Here is a 20198-nt window from a genome sequence, read left to right as displayed (position 1 = left end):
TGAATTTTAAACCTCAGACCTGAAATAGTTACTTCCTTGTTAGAGTACAGATCTGTGAACTGAAATTCTGTATTGCAGCTATATGACCCGCAATCCTCAATCATCATGCCGTAATATACCTCCATTTGTTAACCTCATTAAGTAACTCACTCGTTTTCAAGAGTTTAATGCCCTGAGTTCGCTCGTCTTGCTCTCCAATGCCATTCTCCTCCATAACGTGATTCTGAATTTCTTCATCTGCTTCCATGAGGGGTTTAAGATTTTCAAGTATTCGAGTAGTAAATTCATGGACACGAGGAGACTTAGTTGCAGCAGTATTTGGCAAGGAAACATCTATCATGAATATGTAGGTCAAAACACTAAGAAAGGCAAAGAAACAACATACAGTTAGCATGACTGTGGTTCAAAGAATATAGCTAGAAGTGATCTTATACAAATTTGCTGAACTATTAAGTACTGAACATCAAAAGCACATTTCCTCTCATCTTATTTAAAAACAAGTGTTCTCCAAATCCCCCTCTCTGCAGATAATTGAAACAAGCAGGGCTAAACAGTCACTGAACTACAACTCTTCCTTCCCCTGAACAGATCTGCAAGTAGTTCTTAAGCCACTAATACACTCTTTAAAGAACTCCCTGTATAATTATGTCCTACTAGCACTTGGGCAAAGTTAACTTGTTCCTAAGAGCTTTAGAAATCTCATACATAAAAATAACAGGCCATATACGTGAAGTAAAAATGGAGAATTCATCTTATGTTTCTGAAGCAAGTTTGTTAACGATAACATAATTTTGATCCAGCAGAATTCACACACACAAAGATAACAGTCACCACTTCAGTGTAGCTATTAAGATGCTCAGTTACCAAAATATTATGAAAAGAAAAAATAAATCGAACTGCAAAAGAGAACACCGACCTTCCTATTCTCTCTCGGACGTTTTTGTAAACCTGGGTGAGTTTAGGTTCCAAGTATTTTAACAGTCTGTGCAGCAGCTCTGGTACTCTCCATTCCTGCTGTGCAAGGCCACCTTGTAGCACATAAAGTCGGCTAGAAATCAGAACAAGACATTTACAGTCATACCAAACTGTCTCTCCCTTCTCTAGCCACCCCAAAATCTTGTTTTCAGTGTTGAGCATGTCAAAGCACAGAAGTGCCTTTGTGTGGGCTGTGTGCATACATGGGTTAACATCACAGAATGGAAGAATAGTACTGCTGTTACGCCAGTTCCAAAACTTCACATTCTATTAACTAGATTTAAGGGCATGAAACTTGATGAATAAACTGCCATTGTGTTGGGAAAGCTAACCAAAAAGGAACAGTTTTGCTTCTACAAGTCAGCTGCCACAATACACTCTCAGTGTATTTCATCCATGCTTTTATTTCCTTTATTCAGCCACAAACAGTTACAATTAATTTTACCATGCATCGACAAATGATCCTCCTTCACCGCTCAATGGAGATTCCAACAGCAATTCAAATAACCAGTGCAGTTTCCTAGGATCTCTGCTCTCCTGAAAATAAGCAGGTATCAGAAATATGAAGCACATTAGGCGTTTTTATGTAAATATTGCATAAACAAGTTAAGTTTCGACAAAGATTTTATTTGCACAGCTTGGGCTTATTTTTTAAGAAAGTGCAAGGTTAAATACTTTTTCCACAACAAAATCCAGTATGAACTGAAACTACACACAAAAATAAGCTTTTAACTGCTTGGTAAATCAAGTAATACAGAACAGAAGAAACATTAGTTGTTTTTTTTCTACATACATGAATAATCACATTTGACACAGGAATTTTACTAATTAACTGTCAGCATTTTGGGTGACAAGCTATGCTGAACTTTGCTGAGTGATTTCAGAGTTTCTGATACTTGTGACCTAACATTCACTCTCCTCCTCAGACAATCCTTAGCCCACCACAGTGCACAGAAATGCTACTGTTAGAAGATCACTGGCAAGTAATTTTTCCACATCTGCACAGTTCTGAAGCAAGAATGTATAATTTGAACAATGCTGCTCAGTGATAAACACAGTAAGAGCACAGTTCAAGTCACCCATCGTACCCATGCAGCTCTCCTGAAGAGGTAGAAAATGAAGGCTTTATTTCCTTTCTGAAATGTTACATTTAGCTAACTGCAATGAGCAGAAGAAAACTACCTAAGGAGCTCTAAGATTTTCAGTGGATGTTACTTTCATATTGTATTTACAGCTTTTAGTTGTAGCTGATAAAATATATCCATGAAGCTCCTATTTACATATCTGTGAAACCTGATCATCCTGATGTAACTCTACAAAACTAAAGATGTACTACTTACACATGAGGTTGCTATGCATGTGCCCCAATCGTTGTATGTTTCCACTGTAATGTTGGATAAAGCTGTTCGAAGCAATGGACAGAGAAGCTTCCAAAGTTTTTCCACCTGCTCAGCAAGAAGGCAAACCACAAGATTTGTGTAATTAATGGCTGCTTAAGCTGTGTTAATCCAATTCCTTCCATCTTCTCAAAACATGAGAAAAGATTATTTCTAGGAGTTGCTATTCTACAACATTTGTAAAATGGAATAAGCATCAGAGCTAAGATTTCAGGAATATATATAATTTTTGCAAGGTGTTTTGAAATACTGCAGGTTATGTGAGCACCATATCATAATGACTTAAATACAATCAGACTGCACAGACTATTTAAATATCAGACTATGCACACTTTGCTTTTGGTAGGAGGGCAGTTTTATACACCTAAAGCACCCCCTCCTCACTTTGTTTATTTTCAAATGAAAACACTAATTCTCTCAGAATTACTTCTTAGCATAGAAATACCAGACATCAAAGTCCAGCTAAATAAAAATGTACAGGTCTGAGTTGAACATAAGCAGCACTTGTTCCAACTGGAAAATTACAGATGTCAGCTTTGCTAAGACCTTAAGAGCTAATTTTTTTTTTGTTTTACACTGTAGCATTTTGCTATCACCTATATAGGCTCTTAACCAAGCTAGGAACTGCAATGGAGCATTACATACTGTAACTTCTTCCAGCCCTTTCTTGGACTTCAATGACACATCAACAGCCCTCAATTTCATAGGTTGAATGCATTTAATAATTCAAGCTTATCCCTTAACTTTCAAGAGCCATTCAAAAATACTTCTACAGCACCTTCTCAAATGTCCAGTGTTTAGAACCTCTTATCAAGCCAGCTATAATTTCAGCAACACATCTCTGGGTGCTTTCATGGGAGTCTGACACAAGGCGTTCCAAATGGGGCTGCAGAACTGGCAAAAAGGCATCATCAAAGTTTCTAAAAAGGCCCTGTAAAAGACAACGTGAAAGTGCTTTCACTAATTACCAGTCTAAACTATTGTCTTTGTAAGAACATATGATAATGAAGAACTTCAGATTTGACTATGCAGAAAGAGAAATTACAATGCTCTTATAATATAATTACATATTGCATCCTACAGACTTCCAAATTACTCTTTCCATAAGTAGTTCAAAAGAAAGGGTTAATGGAATTAAGCACAGCAACACATATATTTCCCAACAGTAAGACACAAGATGTGTGTGACTTTTTCACAGTGGGATATTTATCTACAAAAAGGAATTTGATTTAGTTATGGAACTCCAGTTACCTTGAAGAGGCAAAATCTGCGAGGATTAAATTTGTCTTTTCCTTTTCTGTCTTCTAAAGACAAAAATTTTATTAACTGTTCAACAAACTTGGGATCAGAAAAATGATCATATATAATTTGTTCTGCCTGAAAAAGAAGAAAAAGAGGATTAGCTTTGCAGTGTTTCATCACCACAGTGATATCACAATCTCTTCAGGAACCAATTTCCATTTTATTTCTACTTCTGGCAGAAAACATGCCTGGATTATCCATTTCTCTCTTTAGTTTTAAAGAGAATATTATGTAATGTTTTTGGTGCCACCTAATTTTTAACCCTATTAATGACTTCAGATCATCTTTCCTTTCACTTGCACAACCCCTACAAAGAAGTAATTCCCACTGTCATTAATTACCTTGTACCAAAATCTGATAAAGATTTGAAAGTTAACAATGACATTCTCATTAACAGTTATACTATGATCACTGATAGAGAAAATGCAACGTATATAAAGTAATTTCCTTCATGCTAACACAGTTGGTATGAAAATGAAGTAGAAAAATGCTTTTAAAAATGCTCTTTGAGGATCTAGGCGTCAGAACAAGTATCTCTTATGGCTGGTTAACAACATGATTATAACCATGACACAGTATTTGAGTTCAAATCTCCATCTTTTCAATCAAGGAAAGTAAGTGTTTCCAGATGTTTTATGTAGCCATTTTCCAAATAAAATACTTAGGTTAAAACAGAGAATTTCATCTCCACAACTACATAAATCTGTGTACAATATTCTAAAAGTGTAGATAGAAAGAAAGAAAGAAAGAGTAAAAAGGAGAAGTAGAATTAAGAAAATCCACACAAATGAAATTCACTAAAATCTTTACCTCTGTCAATTCATCTCTTCTTCGTCCAAGCTTTGGTTGCTGCTCAACTGGAGCATAAACTGTCATAGTCCTGGACATTAAAAAAAAAAAAAGGTAATGTTTCAAAGTAAAAATAAAAGTTATCACCATTTTCTGTATTCACTATATTAAAAATAGGATTCATTGACTTCAAGAAAGCAAAACTTGCAAGAAAATTTACAGCAAAAAATTAAGCCTATAACGACAATGATACTGCTATATAGCAAGCAATGCAGAACTATTAGTGATAGACTGCTACACTTATTTTGAAATCACACTATTTCCAAATATCCATTTTTAATTTTAAACCAGTGTATAATTTTGATGGAAGAAGTTTAATAGTAATTGTATAAAATAAAACCTAAGAGCGCCAAGTAGGAACTGAAAAACACAAAGGTGGTAAAAAGAAAAGGATAAATAATTTGTTGTTACTTTTGTTCAATCAAAAAAAAAAAAAATCCAATATACATTACTTAAGTTCTCTGTTTTTTCTGCTGAATTTCATAATCAGAGTTAATGCAACTGGTTAACAGTACTCACTGAGGCCAGGTGTAATATCCCCAGTGTGTCTTCTCCACAAAACAGCACGACTCCCACGCCTCCTTAGTCTTTGGTAAGCTCTGACTGTCGTAGTGCAGCCACTGGTTATCCAGTCTGTCACCAGCCTGAATACTAGAAGGCTTAGGGTTTCCACCTAGTTCAAGAATAACTTAGGTTCTATCAAAATTGTTCACCAACAGTTCCAGTAAACACTGTGACTTGTTTAATTTATTTAATCTTTGGTCAGAGTTTTTTCCCCATCAAATCTGTACCAAAATTTGCTCTGTGAGATTAAAAGCAGTATCAATAGAAATAGTAGAAATTCCTTTATGAATTTAAATAAACGTGCCATTTGAAATGCTGAGACAAAGAAGGTATACAAGTCATTCTCACAAAGCACAAGGCTTTCTGAAAGGAGAATGACCATAACCATATCTCTGAAGTTTTAACTCACTACAAATAAGTGAATAGTTTAATATATATATACAAGTACACAATGATACACATAATATTTACAACACAAAGTATATTAATACATAATAATATAATACATACACAATGCTTCTAAAAAAGACAAAAAATTTACTGTTTAGCATTACCTATTTTGTACCAATGGGACATTAACCAGAGAGAAATGAAAAGCTTGAGATTCCATGTTGAATTTAAACAGAAAAATTTAAAGAACCTGTTAAAATCTCATTTCTTATTTTAAATAAAACTCACTTATTTCATATGGGCATATGGGCACTTTCTTGTGTGTTCTCTTGAGCTGCTTAAGAACACCAGCCACAGCTGAGATGGCCACCTAAAAGACAGAACCAGGTATGACCACATCCATTTCATACATTTACCACCTGAAGGCTGTTGCATCATCTCATCAGACAGAGTTTAAGCCAGCTTCTCTGCCCTAAAAAGCCAACAAACACTGCAGCCAACTTCACCACACTAGTGGTTGCAGCTTCAGTCATTCAGCAAACAAGAATCAAGTGTGGCATTTGTAGAGCACCAACATCTCCCTGCTCCACAAGGAGGTGGCTATTACCTTCAAGTCTCACTGAGGAGAGGAGCAGAATGAAAGGTGCAAACACAGAAGAGATGAAATTGCCTCAAATAATAAGTTACAGATGCAAAAAACAAAAAGAAAACAGAAAAACCACACACATACATAAAAGGATCCTAAACTAAATAAATACAAATTGGCATGTTTCATGTTTTCACAGTTTACAGACTTCCCATCTTTTAGTGTAGCTCTAGCATCACCAAGACTCTTGGATTAGAAGCTTTTAAGTACACAAATGTCTGGAAGGTGGGTGGGATGCATGCCCCAGTTTTTGTGCTGCATCACAGCAGAACAGCAAACATCTGTGCTAAAACCCATTGAGCTGCAAAACAAAAAGGTAGTTTTGTTGGCCTTACCTTACGAACTACAATTGCATCATGGTTGAGACACTGCACAAAAAATCTTATGGCACGGACAGGCAGTATCCTATCATCTCTCAGGAGCAGGGACAGAAAGCCAATACTAATGTGCTCAAACTTCCAGGGACTGAAAATCAAAGCAGACAGTAAGTAGCAGAGTTTTGTACGCACTGCTCTTGCACAGAAATGATCACATAGGTTATGTACGTATAGAACATGACTTAACATCAGTCTGAATATATGTCACTGCTATAGTCAGTGAACTCCACTGACAGCTAGGGACATCTTCAACAGCTCAGGGAACAAGTGCAACTAAAATTACACCCAGTTGAAATGCCAGGATTAAAATGGCACCGCTAATGTAGGATACTGACCTAAAAGGTCATTCTTTTAAAGATTTTTAATATGATGCCACCAATTAAAATCTATTTGGACTGCAAACATTTTTTTCCTACAACAATAAACAGCAACAAAAATATATACCTTAATCAATGACAAAGCTGAACTCCAGGATGTAACTTATATTAATAAGTCTAAATCTCAATGAGAATAACTTCAAGACTCAGTCACTCATTTATCTGTGAGACAGTAATGCAACATTCCCCTGCACAGGCTGTTATGTTTCAGTGTAGACAAACAGAACCCACACATAAATTCAAAAGTGCCTCCCAGTTCTTGCATGTACTTTTACAAAACAAACAAACAAAAAAACAATAACTTTCCAAGCTAGCCACAACCAACTTTATGCAAGATTCCTACTGACAAACTACTTTTGGACAACCACCTGAAGGGCGAAAAGTATTACTCAATTCTGGTCATTCTAACTGCACCTCTTGATGGAATTGATACTTATTCTTGTATTCAACTCCAATCCACCATAAAGAAATAAAACAGTTCATACACATGAAGGGAGACTTACAGATTTCTTTGTTCCACGCAGTCCAACAGCATGTTGACCAAATTTTCATAGTTTCTAGGCACGCAGAAAGAAAAAAATGAACAAAAAAAAACTATCATCAATCAGATGCTGTTAACAGAATTACATAAAAGTAGATTAAAAGTCCCTCACTACAAGGTGAATGAACACAATGCAGCAAACAGCACCAACTGGCAGGACAGGGAAAAGGAGGAGGAAGGAATCCAAGTGTAGAGGAGAGAGGCTGCCACTCCAAGAGAAAAAACTCATTGCAACAATTCTTGGACCCTCCCTATTTTCTATTTGAGTTCAGCAATTTTGGATTATTAATGTACAGTTAGCACTAAACAGTACAAACCAGCGATGAGGGAGGTTTAACTTACCGCAGAGCCTCGGCATTCTTTTCTTTCTGCCGCTGAATCCCTAACTGTATTTCTTCTGAACGAAGTGGTGGGAAATCTAAACTGGGATGTCCTGATCTCTGCAGCAGAACAGCTATCTCAACACATTTCTCTGGAACCTATTGATAGAAAAATGCACAGATTTCAATCTGAGGAGCAACTGCGAAAATTTTGTGTTTGTTTCTGCTTTGAAATAAGGAGGCTTGAGAATCATAGGAAGAATATATCATTTCCTGTCTGCATAGATGAGCCCTTGAAGTAGTGAAGATAACTGTTCACAATGCAGAATTTTTTCTTGCAAGCACATACTTTAAAGTTAAAGACACACTTTAGAAACTATTTCTATAAATTAATATATTAAATATTAAAGACTTCTATTAATTATCACTTATTGTTAAAAATAAATCATGTCATTTATCACACTGATTAGGAAAAAGACAGTTCTGCAAATCTGTACAGTGTGGCCACAGCTACAAATACTGACAAGGTTAATTTGACCACTCTGTTTTACCAATACACATATTTATACCTGATCAGCAAGAAGCGTACTAATTAACACTGGAAAACTAATTCAACTTCCTTTTCATAAGGAAGTTTAACAGAAAGTTACAGTTTCCAGTAACAAAACTTCAAATTAAAAGATACAGGTCTACATTCCTCTGTAACAGAAATCAACAGAATCAACAGCAGAATGTTAATTTAGATCATATAAATGAGTCTCAAACTCTGTGCAATCAGACTCACTGAGAATCCAAGCCATTAACTCCAAGCAATCTGTCACTTACTGCAAAATCCAATCCGATTGTTTCATACTGCCTGTGGATTTTTTCTGCTAGGTCATCAAAAAGTCTGACTATGGATGGCTTTTCCAAGGACATCGCTTGGCTAAGCCCAGAGGAAACGATTGCTGGCCATGTCTGTGCAATGCAGTCCCAATCATGAAGATTTGCCAAACATACTCCACTGTGATTTCCAAGAAGACAATATAAGGCACCCTATAAAATTAAAGATACAATTTTTAAATAAATGTAAAGCACTGTTCATATAAGGTATCTACATGTGTTCACCCACACAGAACAAAAATTAATCTTCACGTTACCAAATCATTAATATGCCATTGCACGGCCCCAGTGACAAAACACTGAATATTTTCTGAAATCATTTTTGTGCTAAAGAAATGTTCTGACAAAATTACACGTCCTGACAATTAACTACTTCACAAAATGGAAATCTGACTCTTGAGTTACGTTATAGAACAAATTACTAAATGATTAAGTATCACACCTGGTTTTCTGTAAACATGCTCACATCTGGCTGCACTAAAAAATGTCGGGGCTGCAGGCAAATTACGAGGCTGCTGACTAAGCCCAGACCTGAAACTGCTGACCAAGCATGATGTGGATGTAACAGTTGTGTGAGAAATTGACAAGAGTTGTGAAACCAAGAGTGGTTGGATTTCACTGGTGATTAAATTGGAGCTTCATGAGAAATTGCCTAATTTCACAGGTAATTGGAAGGAAGTCTTGGGGGGAACCTTACTGTTGAGTAAAGTCTTCAGAGGAATAGTATCTAGCTCACCATGCCAGCAATATTGAACAGGCTAAGACTGGGTAGGTAGCAGTATCAGAAATGCCAAATTGTAGTATTGCAGCAAATATGCTGTAATGTAGGAAGACTGGCATCAACTGGAATAAAGTAACTAAGTTTGGCTTCCTTTCTCCTTCTTGGAGAAGATGTAGAAAGAGGTGCAAGGATGAAACAAGAATGGAAAAATGGCAATAAGCTATGTAAGCAATATAATCCCACGCTGTCTGACATTAAACATCAGGTAGGTAAAGTAGGATAAGAAGCTAGATCTGTTGCTCTGATCATACAACAAGAATCCAAACTTGTCTCTGAGGTCAGGAAGACTGAGGAGGTGCAGGGTAAGGGAGGGAGCACAATGCTTCCCTGACCAGGAAGGGAACACCTGGACAGACACTGCATCAGCACCATTTCCAGACAACATCAGAAGTTACCTGCTTTTACTAAAATGTTTTTCGGTGATCAGTTTTTTGAGTTATCCATTTCTACTCCTAGAGTTGACTGAACTGCTCAGTGAGTTTTATGGCTTTGGACTACAGCTTCCTCAACTTCCATTAAAAATAGCTCTTAACATTCGCTTTTGTAATACCTGAACACACAATGAAATTAGGAACAAACAAAATTTCTTCTGACAATACATTTAACCTAAATAATTGTTTATGTTAGTTTGCTTAAGCTACCTGCCACAGAACCGTAAGAGTCATGCTTGTAAAAAAAAAAATAAAAAAAAAAATCAATAATTCCCCTGTAAATACACTTTCAAAGACAGACATGAAAGAAAGTTATTGAGACAGTACTTTGAATTGCTGCTGAGTGACATCTTGGCGATCTGGACGCAAGAACTCCAAAACCAAGGGAATGATATCTCTGCAGCAAAAATTGTATGTTCCCAGAGCTGTGAAGAATGCTTGCTGAGCTTTACTTCTGACCTGTGGGAAGACAGAAATCACTAGAAAATCTTCTGAACCAAAAATATACACTACATCAATGTTTTGTAAGGTGCTGCTATTTTACCTATGCAGAATTTACAAGATTGATTTGTGCACTGAAGCATGTTACTTGTTGTAGATGTTAAACAACATGCTTCCCCTTATCCTTACAACTGTATCTAAACAAACTTGTTTCAAGCATTTATTTGAGAAGAGCTAAAATATACTGCCAAAAATGGTCACTACATTTTTAAGATCACTTCAAAAGCAAACAGCCAGCATAAGGAATGCTATATGCAGAACTCTAAAGAGTCTGTAGACATTGTGGATGGATTTGAATTTATATATGCATGGAATTCCCACAGGGCTAAGAATTCATAGTGCAACCATTGACACAAAGCAGATATGCATTTTTTTTTTCTTCCAGATTTTATTATTATTATTTAAAAATTAGTTTGCCTTCTTCCTAAAAACAGATTTAGGAAGCCAGTGTTATTAATCATATTGGAAATATCACATCTAAAAGCCTCAAGCTAATATATTTTTAACTGAAATATTTGTTAATTATTGTTTTTGAAATCTAGAAAATAAGCTCAAAAATGTGTAGCCCTTAGGCTGACTTTCCTCCCATTCTTAATTTGATGAAGAGTGGACTACGTCAAAATTGGTAACTAACATAAATGAGGTAATTAAAAGCTTCATATTGCCATGAAGATGAATTGAAAAGTGAAAAAAGTATTAGAAAAAGACCAACACAATATTTCAGAACTACAAAAAATGGTTATTTACCTGACCATATGAACTTGTGGACAAACAAAGAAGATCTCTGATCATCTCCTGGTGGGAGGTTTTATATTCACAGCCTTCCATTGTTAGTGTTCTCAACTGAATTGTATTCAGAATACAAATAAAGGATTATTTTTAGACTTTAATAATGTCAGTGAAACAATAGTGCAGGATCACTGCAACTTTATACTAAATGACAATATAACAAATCAGCTTTTCTAGTAAATGGGTAAGTAATAGTATTAAGTGAAAGTATTACCTCATGCTGCAACATAACTCTGTCTATCAGCAAAGCTCTGATATGCTGTTTCTTTCCTTGAAGCTGGAAGGAAATACATAACTGGGTTTAGATTTCAATACGTACTGACTGAATTTCCACCTGGTACTTTTAATTTAATGTAGAAAATTGTGAGAATATATTGGTTTTTTTTCCCCACCTCAGGTAATGGTTTTCATTTTCCTATTTTCATTTTCTCTGGGAATAAGTTCCCTTTGTAACCAAAGGAAGCTCTGGTCACACAAATTACTAACAATTGTCAGAGCAGAGCATCATGCCAAGACTCAGATTCTGGTCTAAGGATGCTAACTGGTGGGTTACAATTCCAAAATGCTAAAAGCATAAGATTTCCAAATAAAAATACAAACATATTGCAAAACAATATTCTTTCACAGAAATTATATTTCAAAATCATGAAAATTTTCATTAGGACTGCAAAGAAAATGTGGAAAAAACCTTCCTGAGCATTAACAACTATTCTTCCCACACAGTTAAGCTTTGCAAAGAATTACTGACCCTGTTCTCCATTGATTTTTTCACTAGGTTAAAGCTTTTCCATCGGGAATCGAATTCGTGTTTGTGAGACCCTTGGAACTGCAAAACATCACTAATTATCTGCAGATAAAAAAATAATGAGAATTAATATTCATCTTCCAAAGTCAAGTCATCTTGTTTGCAAAATAAGAAGTATGTCATGTCTTAAGGACTAAAAATAACAAGTATACCTTTATTATTAGAAATAAAGACTTGGTATCATCTTCTGAATTATCAAGTATGTAACCTGCAATTTGGAAAAAAATAATGTATTATCATATAGGAAAAGAGCTTTAAAATAAACAATTTCTATAAAGCTTAAGTATTACAGGCAAAGTAAAGGAAACAAGTTTCTTATGTTAAATTTAACATAAAAAGTATGTTAAATTTAACATTTCTTATATAAAGGTTGAATCCTTCTACTTACGTAACAGTTTCCTTGTAACCCTTGCAATAGTTTCACGATAATTCTCTCTTGATAAATCTGTACAAAATTAAACATATTCTTTATTATATAAACAAAAATTAATACTGAAGTACATCAGAAGAAACCTGGAGCAGACTACTCAGAAAACACAGTACAGATTATTGGACCTTCCTCCTCTGCCTTGGTAGATGGTTTCATTTATAACCACAGAATAAGGCAGATTGTTTAACATACAAAAATTAATGAGTTACACACTAAGCAGGGTGAAAGAAAAAGCCAAAAGAACACAGATGATACATCTCAGGGGATTAAGCCAATAAGAGACTGGGGATTTATTTCCCTTCAATGAATAGAGGAAAAGACAGCTTTGATCTGAATAAGAACAAAAATACAGAATCAAAAAACAGGCTCAGTAATATGAGCAAGTTTCTTGGAAACTTTTAAACCAGGATCATCTTGAATTGATCTAAAAGATGACTAATTTAAAGCCCATTCTCTACTACATATCTTACACGGCCACAAACTCACAGCTTGTAAATTAACTGACCAGATTATACAAGTGTCAAAGCAACTACAATCAATCATCTGAAAAGCAGTTACTGTGCCTCCAACTCTTACTTAAACTTTCCAACTTGGAAGATAGTGAAGAACACAATAAAGCCCGAGGACAAAGCTACTCTGTCAACTTTGATGTTTCAGACTCTAAAGAATTGGACTCAAATAATCCTTTACCATTGAAGTGTGACTATTAAGTGCCCAGATTGTGTGACTGACCCTTTGATCTTCGAGCAGTTTACTCAGTCTTCAAACGTACTAGAAAGGCAGAAGGGAAAGCCAATGCTATTTTAATAGCAATGTTCCTTTTCTGAATGAACCATAGAAGCCTCCAATACTCGAGTATTTATTTCATATCTATGTCTTCACCATAGCAGAAGAAAAAATGGAGTGTGCACAAATATCCCATTTTGGCCCAAGAAATATCTTTAATACAGAGAATAATCAAAACTATGCTTTCAAGAAGAATCTACAGCTTTCACAGGTGAGTAGAGATGGGAAAACAACACAACACTTTGAGCCTGTTTGAGCAGAATTAGTTTCTACTTACCATATTCAACACCTGTGTACAGTTTTGTCTCTTCCAAAGATACCAGGCTTGGTACTCTGTGTGAAAACAAACCAAATATTACTACACAGTATGAAAATCACCGACAACATGAACTTTAGTGACATTTAATTAATTTTAACAAGCTAAATTTCACGTTGGTAGTGCCAAAAAGGTTTGGGTTAACTAAGTGTACACCTTAGTTCTCTAACAGTTATTAGGAAACCCTACTAATGTGTCAGACTGTATCAGAGAAGTACACTGTAAGGATACTTGGAGCCCACAATCTTGATTTTTCCTTTATCAGAAACTCAGTATCTGTCAAATCTATGATCACACTCATCACAACAAGCAAGGCTGTAGCCATTTTAGGCTAGGAAGGCCAGAAGAATTTGACTGCTGAATGGCAAAGCACTGAAGCAAGATCCTTTCCTGACAGGTTAAGTTGATGGAGCTCTTCTGACTCTGGTCCCCATAATCTACAGGAACTATACTTGTTGTTACTTCAAGTTCATAATCAGTAACTATGAAAAAAAAAACAAACAACAAAAACAACCATACTTTTTCCAGGGTTTTGGTCTTTTTTTTTTTTTTTAAAGTATAATTTTGAACCTTATTTACTTCATATATAACCACCATAAAGTACAAATTCAGACATCATGTTATGCTAATGAATGTAAATGAAATAAGAAAAGAAAGTGTAGGGTATGTTAACTACCTTTTTTCTCCTCTATTGCATTACTATGAACAAATTCAGGCTTTTAACAACAAACTATTCCAACTGCTTTGGAAAGAAAGTCAGGAGTAAAAAGTACCACTGTAATATTAAAAAGTATCAGCAAGTAATCCCTATTAAAAGAAATTTTTCACAAAAATTGCATCAACAGTACTATCACGGTAAACAAAGGTAAGTGATGCAATGTGAATCTACTCCTATTATAAATGCTAAATAATATATCAGAAAAACCTGGCTCCACATCTGAGCACTCCCTACCAGATACTAAGATAAGCTTTTAGACTTTCAGGCAACTGAAAAATTCTACCTGTCAGAACTAGAAAACAGGTTTATTTCTTCTCTAAAAAAAAAAAAAAAGAAAAAAGAAAAAAAAAAAGCAACTCATTAAAAACATGACTGCTACAATTACTACACTGATTTGATAGAGGGGTGCAAATCTCAAGAAAAGCCTTGCAACCAGAGATTTTATAAACAGACTTGTCAGCTCTTGCAATGGTCATATCTGGACCAACAGATGTCAAATTCAAACATCTTTTTCTTAATGATTTGGGCATAAAGAGGCAAGTCATTTCCTCTTCCTCACTGTATTTTCCAGTACCACTAAGGTAACTTGAAAAACCATTCTGGAAGCTTCCCCCCCGCCCCCAAATCTGCATCATCCTAGGTGCTCAAGAAATAAATTGACTGCTAATACAACTTCCAAAATATCTAATCTAAATTTGGTCCTTTAATAAAAGGTAAATGGTCCTTTAGGCCATAAGCACATTTTTACAAAGATTCTGTGGTCTCAAACCTGCTCTTAGAATCTACACGACTGACTTAGAAAAATGTCTGTTAGGAACTGCTTCAAGGTCAGGTCTTTCAAGGTGGGAAAGATACAAGAAAGTAATAATCCCAAGATTAATATCTTGAAGGAGGAGTGGAAGAAAAAGTGAACCATCCCACCACAAATACTTCTTGAAAGAAATGTAACAGATAAATTAACAATCTCAGGCAGAGAGACATTAAGTAATTATTTGCACAGTACACTGGATATGCTGATAGGTAAATGAGCTCATAGCAGCATGTTTTTCCTCAAGCATTTTAATACATTTTTACCTTTAAACAGTTCTCCCTAATAAGAATTAAGTTCACATATGACTTTTCTATCCATGAGACAGCACAGAAAATTCAAGTGTGATTTAACAGGTTTCCCTTGCTGGTCTTCAGAGACTACAGTTTTTTGAGCTTTCCTTCATTGCCAGCTAGCCAAAAATCCAGCATTTAAAACCAAGCAAAAACAATGCTCAAGGATCTCTCTGCCCTCCAGGCAGAAGCCAGGAGCAGCAGAGCAGGAGCAACAAGTCAACACACGGTACTATGCAATCCTGACCCAGCCTGGGACTGTTCCCACAAACCATGACATCGTTCCACATGCAGAACCATTTATTTCAGCAGGGTTGCTTGCTAGTAGGGTGAAAATTCCTCATTCAAAATGCAACAAAGTTTTATAGTTGGCCAACTAAAAAGATCCATGCTACCATACTCTGCATTTCAAGTACTGGTCAAGAGAAAGCTTAAGGCTTTGCCTGGGACGTACAAAAGAAAACAATGTGTTTTCCATAACCACACAGTCGATACCCATAGCAAGATTGTCACTGCAATGCTTCATGCAATGTACAAATAACACCACCCTTCATTTCATATCAACACAAATTCCAAGAAAGCTTAAGGGCAAAGAGTGTCCACAACTATGGATAGAAGAAAAATTCCAACTAAGCAGAACTTTGAGGAGTTCATTCCCTTATTCGCTACAGTGCAAATCCATAAGCATCTTCATCTGAGAACAACTGATGCACTATGTTTGTACAGCTTCCAGACATTTCACTGAGCATTTTATTCAAGTGTCTGCAGGCATCTTTCTCAGCAAGACTTCAGCAGTAAGATACAGCTTTTCAGAAACAAAACTTTTCAGCATCGCTCCATGGAATCAATTACTGCAGACATACTGCACCACAGAATCATTAAGGTTGGAAAAGACCACTAAGATCATCTAGTCCAACCATCAACCCATCATCACCATGCCCACTAAATGGGCACCATGTCTCTCAGTGCAACATCTACCCTTTTCTTGAAAACCTCAAAGGACAGTGACTCCACCACCTCCCTGGGCAGCCTGCTCCATCCTAACTAACCAAGCTGAATGTAAGAGGTGGTGAAAAAGTCCCCTGACTAACCCTGTTTCTGCATCCCTAAAGCAGCTGCTGAGGATTACCTGGTTAATATGCAGGCAGCAAGAATGGGAAGCGAACATGAACTCAACCAAGCACCAGTGAGATTTTTCAACCTCTAAAAGCATTATCTTCTTTGCATCTGGAAAAACCTCTACTTGCACACCGTTACAGTTATTACAACAGAAAAAAAACCATTGACATTACTGTCAATTACAGCAGACCCTTAGGGAAAAGGGTAGACAACTTGCACAGAAGCACTGTGTGCCTACACACACTCTGCACAGCAGGGCAGCCATCACACTGTTTCTGCCAGCATGGAAAAAAGTGCATGCCATTTTCCCACACCTGTGACAGGGTAATTCACTGCAACTCTGACCAGCTGCACCAAAACTTCCTGCTACCAGAAAGGATTGCTCCTTGTAACCTCCTCAATTCTTTTCTTCCCTTTGCCTTTTAAAATAGCATGAGGCGTTTTTTAGTTAAGCTCTGATGGTTGTTTTCAGAAAGATGTAAATTATTTCCATAAATTATAGAAAAAAGCAAGGGAATTTTGCTCACAAACTTGGGCAAAAATATGGGGGAGAGAGGGGAATCATACAAACTACCCACTGCTTGGTCTCAGAAAATGCTGGAGTGTTATGAAATCCAAGCCATTTAAGCTCAAGTTCACTAAATAAAGCAATCACTCTCAACACTTCATAGCAACCTGAGCATACATACATACATGCTTTTGGGTCCACCAGGTGCATTCAGTACCAAACCCACTGCTATTCCTGTTCAGAGACTCCCAGTCAAAAGGTTTTAAAAAAGGGAAACTAGTAAATCATATGAAAACATTAATCTATATTGGCAGGAGACTCAAGAAGGCTCAAGCCAACGTACATACTTGGAGATAAACAATAGGTTTGAAATATTCAGCTAGCATTTATCAAGCAATGAAAATAAAGCTTTTTAACGTGAAGAAAATAGAAACAGAAAAGCTTTGTATGTTAACTATTCAAGAAGCAAATCCATTTCCCACCAACACAAACTGGAAGGGATACAAGACAAAGGCTCCTCTTAGCAAGGAGAAATATTAAAGAACAATAACATTCTGAAATTGAGTACTCTCAGTTGCTCAGTGTTAGGGAGCAATAAAATCTATTGGGAAGCATCTAGAAATGGATCAAGTGACTTTCCACAGAAAACTTATCATTCCAGAAGTGAACAGTGTAACAGATGAACATTAATCAGCATCCTTCTATGAAAATAACTGTAATACCACCTCTGTGATCAAACAAAAGAATCCCAGGTTAACAGTATGATGACAGAACACGTCAGGCTTCTTTCCACACATTACTAGAGAGGTCCTGCACTTGCAATAGATGTTTTCCTATTGTAAAACAACTTCAAAAGAATGATAGCAACAACAACCACCCAGCAGGAAATGTTTTCAGTGTCAGTGGAAAGCAGTCTGCTGTATTCATGGCTGCAATTTGTTTTTTCAAGGTTTAGGACAGGAAGGCAGACTCACTGCTTCTACCAGACCAGTGATCAAGCAGTGCTCTCAGCCCTCCTGGGGACTGCCTCATTTATGTAACACTACAAACTGAAATTTACCTTTACAAAAAAACAAAACCAAACCCCTCAAGAGAGTTCTATGCAACACCACAGGTCGATTACACCAACCAGTAATGAAACGAGCATTCAGCCATGCTGTGGCATCTGTGACAAATGGTCAACATAAGATTTCTGTGATTAGCTTTCTGTATTACTTAAACTAAAAAAAACCACCAATTAACTCCTCACTCATTTAAGTCATCTTGCTTCATACCGCACACACTGTTATGACTAAGTCAGTTAAATTAATTAGCAAATTAAATCAATTAAAATGTATGAAAGCTGCTTATAAACACCAGCAATAGTAAGGCTGAGAGAGTTGTAATATAGCAGCTATTTATTTGCCTCTTACTCACTGGATGTCCTTTAACAAAACATATCTACACACGAAGGCCAAGAGATATCAGTATATTTTGGCTCTACAAAGAAATAAATAATTAAATACATTGAAATAATCTCTCTTCTCCTTTCTTCTTCACTCCTGCCACTGCCTTCCCCATGGTCCCCCGCACAAGGCTGCAAACAGACCCCCAGAACAAGGTTTGTAAATACTTGGGCGACAGACATTTGTCAAACCACAAAACAGACACTAAAGGAAAAGAGCATCTGTGCAGAGGGAGCAGTCTGTACACCAATGGAGGTTATATACTACTGATTTTTTATTATTATTTAAGCAATACTTGCATTTAAATTATTCCTACACTGCCACACGAGGACAGTGAATATTACCAGCACCAGTGTTAGCTACCAACACTGCCCACTCAGTACTTAAAACAGGCATTCTGCGTAACTGAATTAGTCACTGACAACAAACATCCTTAGGTTTCTAATCAGTGCTTCATGTATGTTCTCAAGCCTGCTCCTACTGCACGCATCTGCTATCTTAACAAAAAACATCCCAAGAACTCAGAAAACAACCATAATTAAGATGAAACCCTCTCTATTCTAATACGAGGTGCTTTTGCTGAACTTGCTATATACAGTTGGCTTGTAATCTTTATTGCAGAATGTGGACACGTGGCATAGAAAGCAGCCTGTTTAATATTGCTTTTTAATAAGAAGATCTCTTCCTCCCTACAAACATCCCAGAGATTTCCTAGGGAAGGAAGAGGAAAGGCTGAGGCCCTGAAGAGCATGCATTCCATCTTGGCACCATTCTGTGATGCCTGCTTACTTACAGTAATCCATTAGGACACACATTTCATAAGAAGCACCTCCAAAATGAACACCATTTCATAGAATCACAGAATCATGATCACCATTTGCCTCAGATGGATCACTCAGCCTCTCAAGATGTTTAATTGATATTGATCTTTATAACTGTCCCTTCCAAATATATAGAATAAACTTACGAGGAGCTAACATATATTGGATAGGAAGTCTGTAAAACAGCGTGATGGGATCTCCTGAAGTATTCAATCCACCTTAAGAGGTCAAAAAATAATTATCTGTGCACATATCCACTCTATTTCCCTCAGATTTCCTATATTATATATTTTTTTATATATATATAATTTGTGATTATTCAAATCACACAAAGAAAGAACTGAAGGATACACAAAATTCATTCAATTTCAGTTGGGAAAATCCAGAGCCCTGTATAGTGATTGAAAAGATCCACTGCTTTAAGCATGGTTTTTAAAAGCCTTGATGTAAATGTAATAACGGGCTGCAAGATTTATTGTTTCATCAGTAAGTAGAAAGCCTGTTCAGAGTACAAATAATGAAGGATCCTCAAGCTCTACAGTCATTAAGTAGAACAAATTATTACATGTCAAAATTAAGATTTAAGAAAAATAAGATTTCCATTTCTTTAATCACAAATTGATTTCAGCATGCTGTTGTATAATTGTATGTATTCAATAAGGAAGCACAGATAACTAACAGAATGAAGCAAATCTTCAAATCTTCCATTCAAAACATTTATAAGATGATAATTTTGTCCTGAACTGTACATGAAGAGTTCACAGGTTCCACCCCAAAATACTAAAGGATGATCCTAAACAACCCAGACCAAGAATGAAACCACAGACATAGTCCCAAGATAAGGATTCAGACTGAATCAAGCAGTGATGCTAACACGGGTCCCACATCACATTACTGGTACAAGAACAGCCAATGACTGCCTTTCAGGTGGCCTTATTCCAGAAGATATTCCTAAATCAGGCTGAGTACCTTGCATTGTCTCTTTAAGTAAAAGATTACTTAGATTCCTTTGATTTTTTATATAGCC

At 36.3% G+C, this 20198-nt stretch overlaps 1 protein-coding gene across 2 annotated transcripts in view; it reads right to left on the bottom strand.

Moving 5' to 3' along the window:
- PSME4 (proteasome activator subunit 4) overlaps nucleotides 1-20198 on the bottom strand; it is a 64015-nt gene that overhangs the window by 10723 nt on the left and 33094 nt on the right. For both annotated transcript variants that reach the window (XM_085218611.1, XM_085218612.1), the window contains 20 exons: nucleotides 13421-13476; nucleotides 12316-12372; nucleotides 12080-12135; nucleotides 11871-11969; nucleotides 11337-11399; nucleotides 11081-11176; nucleotides 10160-10291; nucleotides 8564-8773; nucleotides 7761-7897; nucleotides 7381-7434; nucleotides 6459-6588; nucleotides 5766-5847; nucleotides 5043-5196; nucleotides 4485-4554; nucleotides 3624-3749; nucleotides 3151-3303; nucleotides 2316-2420; nucleotides 1421-1512; nucleotides 917-1048; nucleotides 151-359 (listed from right to left, as the gene is read on the bottom strand). In XM_085218611.1, coding sequence (XP_085074737.1) covers nucleotides 151-359; nucleotides 917-1048; nucleotides 1421-1512; nucleotides 2316-2420; nucleotides 3151-3303; nucleotides 3624-3749; nucleotides 4485-4554; nucleotides 5043-5196; nucleotides 5766-5847; nucleotides 6459-6588; nucleotides 7381-7434; nucleotides 7761-7897; nucleotides 8564-8773; nucleotides 10160-10291; nucleotides 11081-11176; nucleotides 11337-11399; nucleotides 11871-11969; nucleotides 12080-12135; nucleotides 12316-12372; nucleotides 13421-13476 — 2213 coding nt within the window. The remainder of the gene's footprint in view (nucleotides 1-150; nucleotides 360-916; nucleotides 1049-1420; nucleotides 1513-2315; nucleotides 2421-3150; nucleotides 3304-3623; nucleotides 3750-4484; nucleotides 4555-5042; nucleotides 5197-5765; nucleotides 5848-6458; nucleotides 6589-7380; nucleotides 7435-7760; nucleotides 7898-8563; nucleotides 8774-10159; nucleotides 10292-11080; nucleotides 11177-11336; nucleotides 11400-11870; nucleotides 11970-12079; nucleotides 12136-12315; nucleotides 12373-13420; nucleotides 13477-20198) is intronic.

This window comes from Meleagris gallopavo, chromosome 2 (assembly GCF_905368555.1).
Source record: "Meleagris gallopavo chromosome 2, MGAL_WU_HG_1.1, whole genome shotgun sequence".
NCBI lineage: Eukaryota > Metazoa > Chordata > Aves > Galliformes > Phasianidae > Meleagris > Meleagris gallopavo.
This window is presented reverse-complemented; position numbering and strand designations above follow the sequence as displayed.